This window comes from Musca domestica, unplaced genomic scaffold (genome assembly GCF_030504385.1).
Source record: "Musca domestica strain aabys unplaced genomic scaffold, Musca_domestica.polishedcontigs.V.1.1 60, whole genome shotgun sequence".
In the NCBI taxonomy this organism is placed as follows: domain Eukaryota; kingdom Metazoa; phylum Arthropoda; class Insecta; order Diptera; family Muscidae; genus Musca; species Musca domestica.
The window spans coordinates 1,655,773-1,673,311 of NW_026712364.1; the positions used below are offsets into that span (position 1 = coordinate 1,655,773).

At 34.9% G+C, this 17,539-nt stretch overlaps 1 protein-coding gene across 3 annotated transcripts in view; it reads right to left on the minus strand.

Annotated features, from left to right (window-relative positions):
• LOC101894381 (SH3 and F-BAR domain-containing protein DDB_G0274695) overlaps positions 1 to 17,539 on the minus strand; it is a 197,558-nt gene that overhangs the window by 108,489 nt on the left and 71,530 nt on the right. The window contains exon 3 of one of the 3 annotated variants that reach the window (XM_020036884.2): positions 15,278 to 15,352. The exons of the other annotated variants lie outside the window; for them this stretch is intronic. Coding sequence (XP_019892443.1) covers positions 15,278 to 15,352 — 75 coding nt within the window. The remainder of the gene's footprint in view (positions 1 to 15,277; positions 15,353 to 17,539) is intronic. 3 annotated transcript variants of the gene reach the window in all.

A 17,539-nucleotide genomic window follows, 5' to 3' on the forward strand; every position in this document is an offset into this window, starting at 1 on the left:
AAGCACAATCTGTTTCCCCAATACGAAATTGTACCAAATTTAGTACTATTTGGTATTTTTCGTTCAATTTTAGTACGCATTTCCAAAACCAACTACATATCTCCATTTCAGATATAACACAGACCTCAGTATCAAATTTAAGGATTCCAGCCCTATTCCTCCACCCACTACCGAATTTAGTACCATTTAGTACTTTTCTTACAAATGTAGGACGCCCTTCAATAGCACCCCCCCAAATCTCAAACAAAGGTACCATCAATAATCTAAATATTAAATTTCAGAATTTGAATTCTATCCTTTCACCCAATACCACATCTAGTAACATTTAGTACTTTACGTAAAAAAATACTGATATTCAAGCACTATATGTTCACCCAATACCAAATTGTACTAAATTTAGTACCATTTTGTTCTTTTTGTGAACTTGTAGTATACATTTTCAAAACCACCTCCATATCTAATTTTCAGATATCAATAGAGACCTCAATATCAAATTTGACAATTTCCGTCCTATCCTTTCACCTAATACCAAATTTAGTACTATTTAGTACTTTTCGTACAATTATTGTACACATTTCCAAAATCACTTCCATATTTCAATTCCAGATACCAACAGAAACTTCAATGCCAAATTTGAGTATTCCAGCCCTATTTCTGCACCCAATACCAAATTTAGTAGCATTTCAAAACAACTGCCAATCCCAACATAAATATCAAATTTCAGAATTTTATCCTTATACCTTCAACCAAATTTAGTGCTTTTCGTGTACTTGTAGTATACATTTTCTAAACCACCTCCTTATCACAAACCTACCACCAACAGGGATCCCAATACCAACATTTAAAATTACCACCTTTCGTTTCGTTGACCCTGAACCAAACTGCTCCGGATTTAGCACAATTTAGTACAGTTCGTACACTCAGCACAAATTTTCAAAGGCTCCTCCTTACATCCTATTTCCATGAATTGATTATCAAACCAAATTTCAAGATTTCACCACAATCCACATCTTTATCACACATTTGCCACTATCATGGACTCCAATACAAAATTTCACAATTTCAGCTTCATCCGTTCATTCTAGACCAAACTGTTCCAAATTTCGTAACATTTAGTATAGTCCGCCGCACACCTTAATTTCATACCAAATTTCCAGTTTTTAGCTCCGTCCGTTCACATAATACGAAATGGTACTTCTTTATAAGTTTAGTACCATTATAGAACTTTTCGTAACCTTAAATTTCAAATTTCCAAAAACCCTTTGGTACATCCATCCTGCACTCCATCTGTGACGCTCATGTCAGTTCAGAACTCTAGCTCATTCCGTTTGTCCATTTAGTACAATTTAGCACGAATTTCCACAAACTCAACCTTATCACACGTCTACGCACCAGGGCTGACCCTCGTGCAAACTTCTAGGTTCAGCCGTTTCGTCGGGTCGTTGATTCTCAGTCAATATTTTATGTGTGATCTTATAAGACTCATTCAGATGGGTCTTTCAGTTACTTGAGACCCATCCAATTGAGTCATTTGACGTCTTCTGTAAGAAGATCGACGGGTATTCTATGGCAAGTTCAACTAGTCTCTATTAGAAACACATATTCTCTTTTATCAAAAAATTCATATTTTATGCTTCACGTATCTTCCATAAAATACCTATGCAATTGCTTTACGAAATTCGCCGTCTTTTTCAAATCCAATCCAATTTTGTTGCTACTACTGCCGTTTAGTGGTCCACACCTTAGTATTACACATGTAACTTTAACTTTGCTTCATATATCGCTTGGCGCTTATCGCCGCTACTGATTCTCTTACACGTCTTACAATCCCAAGAAGCATATCTAAGTCAAGAAAATCTTCAAGCGCCAACACTAAAATCTCAATTTGCTTTTACATTTGCGGCGTTGTAATCGAATACCTGCCACACTGAAAATCTTGGCTTAAGTTGTTAGGTGTTTGTTTGTGTGTTTTATTTTAAACGCCCGAAGATTGAGTGGCTGGCGCTGGTGTCTGCTTTTTCGAATTTGAAACATAAAATGTTGCGTAAAGTTTGTGTTTGGCTTGAGAGCAGTTTAATCCAAATAATGATTGTAATAAAAGTGAAGCACACAAAAAAGCGAGGTGGAGGGGGAGAGGTATAAATGAAAACAAAATTAACGATTTGTAAGTTGAGGAAAAGTGGTGGAGAGTAATTACAGCATCACCAGTTTCGTGGAAATGTACACGGAGAGAAGATGCTCGCATGATGGGAAAATTCTATAATAATATATAATTATATAATTAATAAATAATAATAATAATAGTAATAATAATAATAATAATAATAATAATAATAATAATATAATTAATTTATAAATATTAATTTGATTTTTATTATATTATAATTGTTATAATTAAAATTCTATTCATAATTAATTATTAATTTCAATTATTTTTATTAAATAATTATTTAATTAAATTAAATTATTGATTTTAATTAATTATTAATTTTATAATATAACTTGCAAGTGTCCGCTACTTCGTCAGCGGAAATTACACCTTAAAATTTTAGATTCGTTCCAGCCGTTCATTTTAGGCCTTTTTAGTACTCCAAATGCACAATTTATTCAGTATAAAAAATGTTTTAATCAAAACGTCATACGTTGTACTAATTACTCAGACACTCAAGGTTTATATTAAAGTTTTTTATATTATTTTTTATTTTTCGATTTTATTATTATAATTATTTTATTATTATTTTTTTTCGAAAAGAATTTCCAAAATTCAGTTCATTCTTTCTCCCAATACCAAATTTAGTAACATTTAGTACGCAATATCCAAAATAATCTACATCTCTCCATCCTAGGCACCAACAGTGATGCGAAATGAGTACAATATAGTATTTTTCCAACAATTTTAATACGCATTTGCAAAACCACTACCAGATCTAAACACCAAAAGAGTCTTCAATATCAAATGTCAAGATTCTAGCTCTATTCCTTCACCCTACACCAAATTTGGTACCTCTTAGTACTTTGCGAATAAGTATGGGACGCATTTCCAAAATACACAAATACAGTCACCAACAGTGACCACAATATCAAATTACAAGATTTTAGCGCTATCCCTTGACCCAATGCCCAATAAAGCACCACTTAGAATCTCCGAATATTAATCACATAAATCCGAATTTTATCAATTTTAGAACACATAAATATGAATTTCCAAAACCTCCGACATACTCCAATCCTATACTCCAAGTTTCCGAAACTAATTTCGTACCTCTATCATACAATCCCAGAGAAATCTCATTACCCAATTTCAGCCCCATCGGTTCACCCAAATTAAATTGTTGCTAAATTTACTACTATTTAGAACACATAGTACGAATTTGAAAAACTTCATATATACCCCAATCCTATACTCCAAGTTTCCGAAACTAGTTTCGTACCTCAATCATACAATCCAAGAGAAATCTCATTACTCAATTTCAGCCCCATCGGTTCACCCAAATTAAAATTGTACTAAATTTAGTACACATAAGTACGAATTTCCAAAGCTTCCTACATACCGCAATCCTGCACTTTCACAGTAATACCAATTTCAAATTTTATGATTCCAGCCCTATTGGTACAAATTGTACCAAATGTATTACCAAGCAGTACACATAAGTAAACATTTCGAAAACCACCTCCATTTCCAATTCATACACCCCAACAGTATTCTTAATTCCAAGTTTTAGGATTCCAGCTCTATCGGTTCACCTACATCCAAATTCTAACTGTACCGCTTCACCCAAAATTTAAATTGTACCAAATTTAGTACCATTTAGTACACATAAGTAAGATTTCCCAAAAACTACCTACATACCTCAGTCTTACGATGCAATAGTAACCTTATTCCAAATTTCAGGATTCCAGCTCAATCGTTTCATCGAAATCCAAATTGTACCAGATTAAGTACCATTTAGTAATTTTCGTGCACATAAGTACACATTTCGAAAACTATCTCCACATCCAAATTCTACACTCCAACAGTAACCTTAATGCCCAATTTCCGGATTGCAGCTCTATCGCTCCACCTAAATCCCAATTGTAGCAAATTTAGTACCATTTAGTACACTTAAGTACAAATTTTCACAACTGCCTACACCATACGGTGCAATAGAAATTTTATTTTCGTACTTCAGGATTTCAACTCTATTGTTTTCCCCAAAATTTTTATTGTACCAAATTTAGTACCATTTGGTACTTTTCGTGCACATAGGTACGCATTTCGAAAACTACCTCCACATCAAAATCTTACACTCCAACAGTAATTTTAATTCCAAATTTCAGGGTTCCTGCTTTATCGGTTAAATCCAAATTGTACCAGATTTAGTACCATTTAGCACACTTAAGTACAAATTCTCACAACTACCTACCTCATACAGTGTAATAGAAATTCTGTTTGCAAATTTCAGGATTCCAACTCTTTTGGTCCCTCCAAAATTTATATTGTACCAAATTTGGTGCCATTTAGTACAAATAAGTAGGAATTTCCAAAACTAACTACATACCTCAGTCTTACAATTCAATTTTATTTGCAAAATTCAGTATTCCAGCTCTATCGGTTCACCCAAATCGAAATTCTACCAAATTTAGTACCATTTAGTACTTTTCGTGCACATAAGTACAGATTTCGAAAACTACCTCCATATCCCAATTCTACACTCCGCAGTTCCTCCAAATTCACATTGTACAAAAATTAGTACCTTTTAGTAGTTTTCGAATACATGAGCACACACTGCCATAAGTACCTCCTTACATCGACTTTACTCCTCATCCTTGATTCCTATTCCAAATTTCAAGTTTTAGCTCCAGCCGTTCACATGATACGAAATGGTATCAACTGTTGTACATTTCAGTAATTTTCATAAACTTTTAGTGCGAATTTCCAGAAACCCAAATTCTAGAGTTCTAGCTTTACTGCTTCCTCAAATAAAAGGATACCATATTTAGTACATTTTAATACTTTCCGTACCATTCTAGTACGAATTTCCAAAATCCCAGCCATATCTGACCTCATCGGATCAAGGGTGTCCCTCACCCAGAATTTCAAGACCTTAGAGCTCTAGCTCTATTGCTTCCTCAAATACAAAGGCTACTATATTTAATACTTTCCGTACCGTTCTGGTGCAATTTTTCAAAATCCCAGCCTTATCTGACCTCATCGGATCAAGAGTGTCCCTCACCTAGAATTTCAAGATTTGAGAAAAAACTGCTTTTTCTGACACCTTCGGATTAAGATTGACCACCAACCAAAATTTCAAGATTCTAGCTTCAGTCGTTTCGTCTGGGCGTTGATGAATCGACAAGTCAGTCAATTACTTTGACTTTTTATTAAAATAAATAAATAATAATATTTTATTAAATTATTATTTTTAATTATATTATTATTTTTTTATTATATTTTCCTCTAGACGAAAAATGCTCCAAAATTTCTCCACCTGCTTTGTACAATTTTCCCATCCAACCAAAATAGTCCTGTCAATTTTCCACATGATGTATGGTCTCGTTCCAACGATTCCGATTACAATTGTCCACCGAAAACGGGTCAGGTTGGCTGGCGACGGTGTTACAACGATTGTAAATCGCTTTTCATTCCGCAGCCATTTATTGGCCACAATAAAACAATAAAAATCTCGCTTTGTTTAAGAGTTTCTTTTGGTTTAGCAGCAGTGCAACACAGCTAAGTTACCCTTCTCTGAGGGGAGAGGGATATATCTTATCTCTGCCTTTGTGTGTGACTGCGGTGGCATTTGCGGCCCGCAAGAGCTTAATAACAATTTAAAATCGATTTTTTATGGCTTAATTTGTAAATGTTTTTTGCGGCAAAAGTGGCGTGTTCACCTGAGGAGACGCATAAATTATGGATAATGGTTAGATTTCATTGTTCAGTTTTGTTTGCCAGATTTGGAAAACCAAAAATTAATTCGAAACAATTTAAAATACCTTAATAGGGTCTTTAATTAGAAGGGGACTAAAATCAAATAATAATTGCGTGAGAAAAATCTTAGATGCGGTTGGTTTTTTTATGGAAGAAGGAGTTTCCCATGGAAAAAAGAAGATCTAATGTCTTCTCTTTCAAGAAAATGAATAGGCATCTTTTCAAAGAATATGTACAAAAGAATAGTGAAAAAAAGTACTAAACGGTACTAAATTTGGTACAATTTTAATTTGGACACATGTATGGAGTTGGAATCCTGAAATTTTAAATTTTAAATATAATAATAAAATATTAATTAATGGCAGAGTGTAGGATATAGTGGTAGTTTTCGAAATTTGTACTTATGTGCACGACGAATACGAAGTGGTACTAAATTTGATATCATTTGCATTTGGGTGAACCAATAGAGCTGGTATCCAGAAATTTGGAATCAAGATTACTGTGGGAGTGTAGGATTGGGGTATGTAGGAAGTTTTGGAAATTGGTATTTATATGTACTAAATGATACTAAATTTGGTACAATTTAAATTTTGTGGATGAACCGATAGAGTTGGTATCCTAAAATTTTGAAAAAAAAAAAATCTATTGGATTATATGATGTAGCTGGTTATGTAAATTTTTATTTATGTGTACTAAATAGTACTCAATAAGGTACAAATTGGAATTGTGATGAACCGATAGAGCTAGAATTCTGAAAGTTGGAATAAAAGTCACTGATGGAGTGCAGGATAGATGTGCCAAACGACTTTTGAAAATTCGAACTTAAAGGTTACGAAAAGTTCTAAAATGGTACTAAACTTCCAAAAGATAACATTTATAATTATGTGAACGGTTAGACCTACAAAATTGATATCAAGGTTCGAAAATAAGTTTGATATATGAAAGTGGTGTTCAAAATGTGTACTAAGTGTGTGATGAACTGAACTAAGTGGTACTAAATTTGGAATAGTTTAGGGTGAACGGATGAAGATGTAAATTTGGAATTTTTTATTGAGGTCCTTATTGGTGGTAAGTTTGTGATAAAGAGGTGGTTTCCGAAACTTGTACTACAAGTGCACGAAAATTACTTAATAGTACTATATTTCATATACTTTGGTATTGGGTGAACAGATAGTGCTTAAAATGTGAAATTTGGTATTAGGGTCGCTGTTCATGTGTAGCCTGAACATATGGAGGTGGTTTCGGAAATGTGTGCTATAATTGTACGAAAAGTACTGAATGGTACTATATTCAGTGTTGGGTGAAGAGAAAGAGATAAAACTCTGAAATTTGATATTTAGATTACTAATTTGATTTTAAGGTCTTTGTTGGTATCTGGGATTGAGGTATGGAGTGGAATCTCAAATTTGGTATTAGGATCGCTGTTCATGTGGAGGTGGTTTCGGAAATGTGTACTATAGTACGAAAAGTACTAAATTGTAATATATTTGGTATTGGGTAAGGGTACATGGCTGGTTTTTCAAATTTGATATTGAGGTCTCTGTTGGAATGTGGAACTGAGATATGGAGGTGGTTTTGGAAATGTGCACTATAATTGTACGAAAAGTACTAAATAGTACTATATTTGATATTGTGGGAAAGGATAGAAATGAAATTCTGAAATTTGATATGGATGTCACTGATGGCGTCTATGGTTGAGAGAAGGATCTGGATTTGGAAATTCGTAGTATTATAGTACCACACGGTACAACATTTGGCAATGTGGGAAATTACAAAGCTGAAATCCTGAAATTTAACATCAAGGTCACCGTAGGTATCTGAGCTGAAGATATGGAAATTGTTTGGAAAATGGGGTGAAGGGAAACTTGATATTGAGATCATTGAAGGTCTCTAGGGTTCACATATGGAGATGTTGAAATAGTTATGGACAAAGAGAAATTAAATGTGGGTCAATTGAAAGTTTTTGAAGATTTTTTTTCCGAAGAAAAGTCCCGCATATACTGTACATCCAAACATTTTAATGTTTTGTTACACAGCTTTCACCGGAACTGTTTCAAATTTGATATTTGGGTTTGTTATGGGTGCTACTTCATATGACAGAAAATTCCCTATACAGATCCCCACCATATTACAGTACAACCCAAAATTAAGTATTTTCATGATTTTAGCTATATTTTTAACAGAATTATTATTGGTAGGCATCACCTTCTCTGGTAGATAATTGGCTTTAGAGGTCCACAGTTTCGTATAGGCCCCATATAACTGTACATCCAGAAAATCGGTATTTGATTTTCACATGAATCATTTCAAATTTAGTATTTGGAGTGTGTAATGGGTACAATAAGAAAAAAAAACAGCTAAAATCGGCCGGGCCGAACTTTTAATACCCTCCACCATTTCGAAAGAAAATTGAAAATTTAAAAAAATTTCGAAAACTACCACTTAGATGAAACCCGTTATATGGGAACTATACAAAGACGTGGACCTGCATACGAAATTTTTGTCATAGGCTGTAGTGCCCGTTACGAACTTCAAATTCAAAATTTGTGAATAATGTCGCCAAAATCATGAAAATACGGAGTATCGAGAGGGGCCGTCATGTGGAGGTTATACGAAGATGTGGACCTGCATATGAATATTTTTGCCATATGTTGTAGTACCCTTAAAGAGCTTTCAATACGAAATTTGAAACGATTCCGGTGAATAATGTTGCTGAAATCGTCAATGTACCGACTATCGGGGAGGTGCCGTTATATGGTGGATATACGAAGATCTGAACCTGCATACAAAATTTTTTGCCATAGGCTGTAGTATTCATTGGTATCTTTCAGTACGAAATTTGAAACGATTCCGGCGAATAAGGTTGCTGAAATCATCAAAATACCGAATATCGGGAGGTACCGCTATATGGGGGCAATACGAAGACTTGGACCTGCATACAACAAATTTTTGTCATAGGCTCTAGTACCTATTACGAACTTCAAATATGAAATTTTAAATAATTCCGGTAAATAATGTCGCTAAAATCATCAAAATACCGAATATCGGGAGATACCGTTATATGGTGGCTATACGAAGATCTGAACCTGCATACAAAATTTTTTGGCATATGTTTTAGTACACATAAGGATCTTCCAGTAAGAATTTGAAACGATTCTGGTGAATAATTGACTGTAAGGGTCTATGCCATATGACAGTAACACTTGATATTGGGAATTTTTGCAAGTTACTTCCAGTAATGGAGGATAATATTAGCTAATTTTTTATTGGATCTCATGGTTTTTCGTTTAAAACACTGTGCTCTCGTTGTCTACTCCCCGAAGATAACGATGCTATGGTTTGTTACACCAAAAATCGATAGATAAAAAGAAAACAAATGAAAAGAAAATCAAAAACTTCATAACGCTCCATATCTTCGCAATCCCCTCTTTCATTCCGCAAGGCAGGCAGACGGACAGGCGAACACCTATTTCCAAATAAAATGCATCATTTACGATATTTGTTAACACAAAAGATGTTACATGATGTTAACGATGATCATCATTTGTGCCTTGTTGTTATTGGCAACGCCAGGTTACGAATGATGGAATCCGTCAATGATTGGTTGGTTGGTAGGTTGATTTGTGAGGCAGCGATGCATCGTTTTGAAATTTATGCCAACAGCAATCGGCATAATTTGTTGCAGCCCATCATTTGACATGCAAAACGACAAAATAGTAGGATGACGTTTTTGACAAGCGGTGTTGGCGTTAAACAAAATTATTGCTATTGCCGATTTAATGATGAGCATGAATATAGCCACCTACCCAAGTATCGAACTAATGGTATAAACGCTTCAAGGGATGGTAATTTTCTTGAGAGACACAATTTTATTCATTCATTCATTCATTATTTTGAGTTAATTATTTCGATTTTGTAGTTTTGTCAAAAATGATTAGTATTTTTTTTTTTTTTGTAGCAAATGACAGTGTGACTAGACTGCCCAATGAGTCTGTCAATTCCATTTGACCATTTGTTAACTAAGTTTATTTTCCCACATTAACGGCGGACGGCAAATTGAGGTTACAAACAGCAAATGTCAAAAACTAATATTTGCGGCGCATCATCATATTAGCCGATCTTGACAGCGGATTGCTTTGGAACGGAAGCTTCAATGCCATTGATGATTGGGGAACAGAAAAAGCGCTCATACTTCCGTTATGAGGCTGGCAATTTTGTGCGAACTTTAGTCTGATATAGGTCGAGATATTTAGACGTTAATTACTATTGAACTTGAAACCTTGTAATCTACTTAATCTCAAGATATAAAGAGAAGAGCGATACTGGATGATTTATTAAACAATCGAAAACAGTGTCAAACTCAAAATATACGAGAAAAAGTAGCTGAGGAGAGGAGGTAAACTTAATGAAAAGCGTCTTGGAGAATTTAGAATGAAGGTCGCTGATGGCGTATAGGATAGATGTAGAAAAGGTTTTTCGAAAATTGGAACTGAAATCGGACAAAAAATCACTCAATTTGTAGCATTTGGTTTTGTATGATCGGATAAAGCTAAAATCACAAAATTTGTAAGTAATATAGTATCAGTCGGTTTTGCCGACAGATGTATACCCCCAGCCTTGAGTTATGATTATTCAAACGTTTGACTCTTTATGGGAGAGGTTCCGAAGCAGTTGGCCAATAAATCATCTTCACAACAGATCCTGCGTTAGCAAAACTATTTGTATATGTTAAATTTGAAGAGAGTTGGGTGCTTATTTCGCTTTCTTTGAGCGTTTTGTTATTCAACATTTTGAACCCTATGTTCGGGGAGGTAGCAGAATAAATGGTCCGATCCCTATAATCTTCATAACAGATCATTTGGTGATGGAAATATTGAGACGTGCCAAGTCTGAATGGAGTCGAATGTTAATTTCACGTTTTATGAGCCTCAAGGATATTCAAAATTTTGACCCTTTACGGGGGAGGCACCAGAAGGAGTGGACCGATATATTCCCTCTTCACACCAGACCTTGGGTTAATACTTTGAAGACAATCAGCCCTTACACCGCATTTTATAAGAGTTATAATTATTCAAAGTTTTGACACTTTGTGGGAGAGGTATTTGATGGAGAGGACCGATATTGTCCATTTTCGCACCTGACCTAGCACTGATGCAAATATTAAGATTTGCAAAGTTGCAGCAAAATCGGATTATCTTTTCTCTTTTTGTCAGGTAAAATTATTTCTTTGAAAATTTCCACCTTTTGTGGGGGAGGTACTAGAAGGAGTGAACCGTCCATTGCCCATCTCCGATTTCGATCTAAGTTTGGTAATAATATTACGATGTACCAAATTTGGATAAAATCGGATAATCCCTTCGAAAGTTTTCATTCGCACCAGCCAGACTGATGAACGGACCGACATCGCTAAATCGACTCCAAATGTCCTGAAACGGATTTGGTGCAAAGAGACCTAGGACCTATCTCCAGGTCTTCTGTAGGCGGAATATCCATCTTCAGAAGATCTTGAAAATGTCTTTCGTTTACAGCATATAGAAGACCCTGAAAAGGCCTCTTAAGGATTAACAATTCTTTGGGAAGGTACTTTCTCAAAAGAAGACCGCAAGAACGCCTTTCCATACAATATCTTAAAAAACCTTTGCTTCTAAAGAAGTCTTTGAAATGGTCTTTTTACTTCGGTAAAGGTCTTCTATTAGGGCTTCTTTCCTTGGGTTAGAAACCTTCTCACAGCTATTCTAGGGATAAAATATTTAACCTTTTTTTAACAGATCTTCTATAATAAATCCCTTTAACCCTCAAAAACTGCGAATTGCTTAATTTTCTTTAAATTTTGCACATTACAATATGTTTTTTTTTTTAATATTAGATGAAGTGGAATACTTCGCTCCACTATACCTAATAACTCAAACACACCACCAACCTTTCCAAAACATCACATATCTCATATGAAGTCAAATAAGTAGTCGACCTGGCACATTGAAATATTAATATCAGCCTTTATTTTGCATTATTGGCCCAATCCTTGAGAACCTTCCGCACCATGGGTAAAATTTTTGAAAAATCGTCAATATATATGGAGATTGGCTGAGAGTATACATATGACTGACTGATACTTTCTAACTTTTTTCATCAAAAGATTCCAAGGCTAAGGACCACCTTAAAATTTTACATTCGTTCCAACAGTTCGTGTTGGACCTTTTTGGTGCTCAAAATGTACAATGCAACAGATACCAATAGTGATCTCAATATCTAATTTCACAATTTTAGATCTATCCATTCACCCAATCCACATCTCTCCATTCTAGACACTAACAGTGATCCAAACTTAGTGTCATTTTGTACTTCTCGAACAATTATAGTACGCATTTGCAAAACCATCTCCATATCTCATTCTAGATAGCAACAGATACCTTAATATCAAAATTGAGCATTCCAGTCCTATCCCTTCACCCAATACCAAATTTAGTTACATTTAGTACTTTTCGCACACATGTAGAACGCATTTCCAAACCACCACCAAATCTCAATCACAGTAATCTCATACCATCAATCTAAATATTAAATTTCAGAATTCTATCTCTACGCCTTCGCCCAATACCAAATATAGTACCATTCAGTACTATTCGTACTATTATAGTACACATTTCCGAAGACACATCTGTAGTTTCAGGCCACACATGAACAGTGACCCTAATAACAACCTTCAGATTCCAAACACTATTTGTTCACCCAATACCTGATTGTACCAAATATAGTACTATTTACTACTTTTCGTATACTTGTAGTACACATTTCCAAAGCCATCTCTCTATCACAAACCTATCACCAGCAGGGACCAAAATTCAAGCTTTCAGCTCTTTCACATTCACATAATACCAAATGGTACCGTTTTAGAAGTTTAGTACCATTGTAGAATTTTTCGTAACCTTAAACCTTAAGGAATTTCAAAAAACCCTTTAATACATATATCCTGCACTCCATCAGAGACTCTCACTTCAAATTTCAGAATTGTAGAACATTCCGTTTGTCCATCTCTTATCCAAAGTATTAAATTTTAATATATTTGAGTACTTTTCGTAGTACGATGTTTCGAAACCCCAACCTTATCACACGCCTACGCACTCGTGCAAAATTTCAAAATTTTAGCTTCAGCCTGGGCGTTGTCTTGGCGTTAATTCTTGGTCAGTTAGTTATTTTATTTACAAACTTTTGAATTGTTGAGAGAGAGTTACCAAAAAAAGTGGCCGGTTACTGCCCATCTCCGAAATCGATCTAAGTTGGCTAAAAATATTACAAAATGTCAGATTTGGACCAAACCGCACACTCCACTATTCCAGAGTACTAGACATTTTGTCCTCTTTGCCCTCTTTATAAAGCTAAGGGTATATGGACCTTTAGGACGATTATCAGCATCGGCAGACCTTCAATCTGAACTAGACCTTTGAAATGAAGACGCAGAACAAAGCAATTTTAGTACACTTCTTGTTTGACTCATTTGAATTTCTTAAGTGCCAGCTGACTTCTGTAATTACGCTCTATTAAGCATAGAGTTTGAAATTCTTTATTTCAAGCTTCACTAAAAAAACTAGTATTATACATATTCATATTCCAACAAAATATTGAGAATTTTAATTACACTATTCTCAAAACCAAGATGGTGAGCTTAAGGCCATTGAAAACAAGAACCGTTGAATAAGAAATTAAATATTAAAAAATACAAAATTATTGCTGCACAGCTGGTGTACCCACCGGTGGTTGTTCCGTTGATGGTGTTGGCCACCTTCCAAGCCAAAGCAAAAACCAGTTCAGCGATGTTACAGTTTTGATGTCATTACGCTTAAAACAACAAAAAAAAAAAAACAGGTAGGCTTGCAATAGGGCATAAATGGTCATAATGTTAAGCGAAACTAAAACAACAACTACACGTTTTACGTTAAGAACACATAAACGGTAATTTAAACTAGATCGACCCCGCCTCGTATTTGGCAAGACTGTTCATAATTCAAAAGAACATTTGGGGAATTTTTAAAAGACCACTATAAAATTTTAATATTTTGGGAAATTTTATTTTTCAGTTTTTAATATTTTGAAATTTTTATTTCGAGTTATCCCCTTTTGAGTTAGTAATTTTTATACCCTCCACCATAGTATGGAGGGTATATTAAGTTTGTCGTTTCGTTTGTAACACCTCGAAATATACATTTTAGACCCCACAAAGTGTATATATTCTTGATCAGCGTAAAATTCTAAGACGATGTAGCCATGTCCGTCTATCTGTCTGTCTGTATGTCCGTCTGTCTGTCTGTCCGTCTGTCTGTCTGTCTGTTGTAATCACGCTATCTTTCGAACAAATTGAGATAGAAGGCTAAAATTTTGCACACATGTATATTTTGCCAGTAGGCAGGTTAAGTTCGAGAATGGGCCATGTAGGTCCACGTTTTCGTCTGGCCCCATATAATGGTACCTCCCGATATACGACATTTTGATGATTTTAGCGACATTATTCACCGGAATTGTTTCAAATTTGGCATTTGAAGTTCGTAATAGATACTACGGCTTACGACAAAAAATTGGCCATGTGAGTCTACGTCTTCGTATAGCCCCCATATAACGGTACCTCCCGATATTCGGTATTTTGACGATTTTAGCGACATTATTTACCGGAATTGTTTTAAAATTGGTATTTAAAGTTCGTAATAGATACTACGGCTTAAGACGAAAAATTGGCCATGTAGGTCTACGTCTTCGTATAGCCCCCATATAATGGTACCCCCCGATATTCGGTATTTTGAGTATTTTAGCGACATTATTTACCGGAATTGTTTCAAATTTCGCATTTGAAGTTCGTAATGGATACTACAGCCTATGATAGAAAATTCTCTGTGCAGGTGTACGTCTTCGTATAGCCCCCATATAACGGTATACCCCGATATTGGGTATGTTGATGATTTTAGCGACATTATTTACCGGAATTATTTGAAATTGGTTTTTGAAGTTCGTAATGGATACTACAGCCTATGACAGAAAATTGTCTGGGCAGGTCCATTTATAACTCCCATGGTAGCACCCTATATTCGGTATTTTGTTGATTTTAGCTACATTATAAACAGATTTTTTTTGCAAGTTTTGCATTTGAATATTGTAATAGCTTGCGACAAAAGTTGCCTATGCAGGTCCAAGTCGTCCTATAGACCCTTATATACGGCTATTTTTGAGATTTTAACAGTATTATTAACGGATTTTTTTTTTTTTTTTTGAAAATTGTTAAATTTTTATACCAAATGGTGGAGGGTATTGAAAGTTCGGCCCGGCCGAACTTATAGCTTTTTTACTTGTTTAATTTCCCCTTAATTCTGAAAACAAACTTACCAAATTCTCCCAGAGTATGGCATCTGTCCCGCCATATAAAAACTGTTTACGTTTCTTGAAAGGATTCTTGAGTAGCTTAAATTTCAATTTAAGTTTTTGTTTTCAAATTTCATTTTTTCAAAGTTTCACGAAAGGGTTAGTAAAGGAAGTATAGAAAGAGAAGAAGAGAAGAACATAACACGTGTTAATTAGTTTTTGAAACCTTATTTTATATTTTTTTCGGCTCAAATATGAATGGGGTTGTATTCTTACTAATTGGACAAACACGCTGACTAAAATGTATCTGTAAAAAAATGCGAAGACGTCTTGGAACAATGGCTTCAATTCAACAGTAGACAATTGTACAATTTACGGCATTTGGACATCAACAACACTTATGGTCTTGTTTGGTACAAGGTATGATTTTTTTTTTTTTTTTTTTTTGGTAATTTGATGATTGACAATAACAAATGTTGAAAATTGTTTGTAATGAAATGTGGCAATACAATAAAATTTATGAAAAGGAGGTGGAGGGTGAAGAATGCTTCAATAGAAGGCAAACCTATTGATGGGTATCCACAGAAGCTATTATAACTTTAGCATAGATGTGCAGGGCCAAAAGACTTAGAGGTTTGACTCTCTTATTTTTGGAACATTAAAACCAGCAAAGAAAGTCCTAAAGTCGGGCGGGGCCGACTTTATGATACCCTACACCACTTTTCTAATTTTGTAGAGCTGCGCATAACAATTAAAAATTTTTATGGGAGAATTCAATTATACACGCTATGATTATAATTATTATTTTAAGTTCAAAGGACTAAATATGCCGAAGCATTTGCATTTTTTAAATTCGGTGCACAATTAATTTGAAATCGGATAAAAATATATATTGGAGCTATATCCAAATCTGAACCGATCTCGATAAAATTTGGCAATGATATTTCTGAGGTGTATTTGATATATTTCCCCAAATATTGTTGTTACAGAGTGCATATTACGGCTGCGGAGGACAAAAATGAAAAATCGGATGAACAATATATATGGGAGCTATAGCTATATCTGAACCGATCCTCACCATATTTGACGTATTAGCTTCTAGACTCAATTCGGTCGTATGTGCCAAATTCCATCCCATTTGGACAAATATTAGACGTTTGGTGCACAATAAAAGATAAATCGGACGAACTTATATATGGATGCTATATCCAAATCTGAACCGATCTTCACCAAATTTGGCATACTAGCTTCTAGCTTCAATTATATGGCATGTGCCAAATTCCATCCCATTTGGGCAAATATTAGACGTTTGGTGTACAATAAAAGGTAAATCAGACGAAGTTATATATGGGAGCTATATCCAAATCTAAACCGATCTTCACCAAATTTGCCACACTAGCATCTAGCTTCAATTACATGGCATGTGCCGGATTCCATCCCATTTGGGCAAATATTAGACGTTTGGTGCACAATCCAAGTAAATCGGACGAAGTTATATATGGGAGCCATATCCAAATCTGAACCGATCTCGATAAAATTAAGCAAAGGTATTTCTGAGCTGAGCAAATGTTGTTGTTACAGAGTGCATATTACGGCTGCGGAGGACAAAAATAACAAATCGGATGAACAATATATATGGGAGGTATAGCTATATCTGAACCGATTTCGATCAAATTTGGCATACTTATTTTCAGGTCTAATTTGGTTGTATGTGCAAAATTCCATACTATTCGGGCTGATATTACACGTTTGGTGCACAATAAAAGGCAAATCGGATGAAGATATATATGGGAGCTATATCTAAATTTTTACCGATTATCTCCAATTTCAATAGGGTTCGTCCTTGGGCCAAACAAATGATGTTTGGAAAATTTCATCTAAATCTGATAATAAATGCGACCTGCATTTTGTTCACAAGAATACATGGACAGACGGACGGACGGACATGCATAAATCGACCCAGAATGTGATTCTATGCAGATCATCAAAAGGAACTATGTACTATTTGTACAAACAAATGTACAAAGACATAATACCCTTACCAGTATGTGGTTTAGGGTATAAAAACAACAAGTAAAAAAATTACAATAGATGAGCGGGAAACCATAATATGCTGGAAGCCCCCTTAGGTCCAAATCCTTTTTTGTAGATTTCGTTTTTGAAGCAATGCCATACAGCCCTGCACAAATATTATCTTTGGTTTTGGACCGGGTGTATTTGCTCAATATTTATGCCCTCTGCCGTGCTGATAGGTATTCAAAACTATTTCACACCAAAGCTATGGTC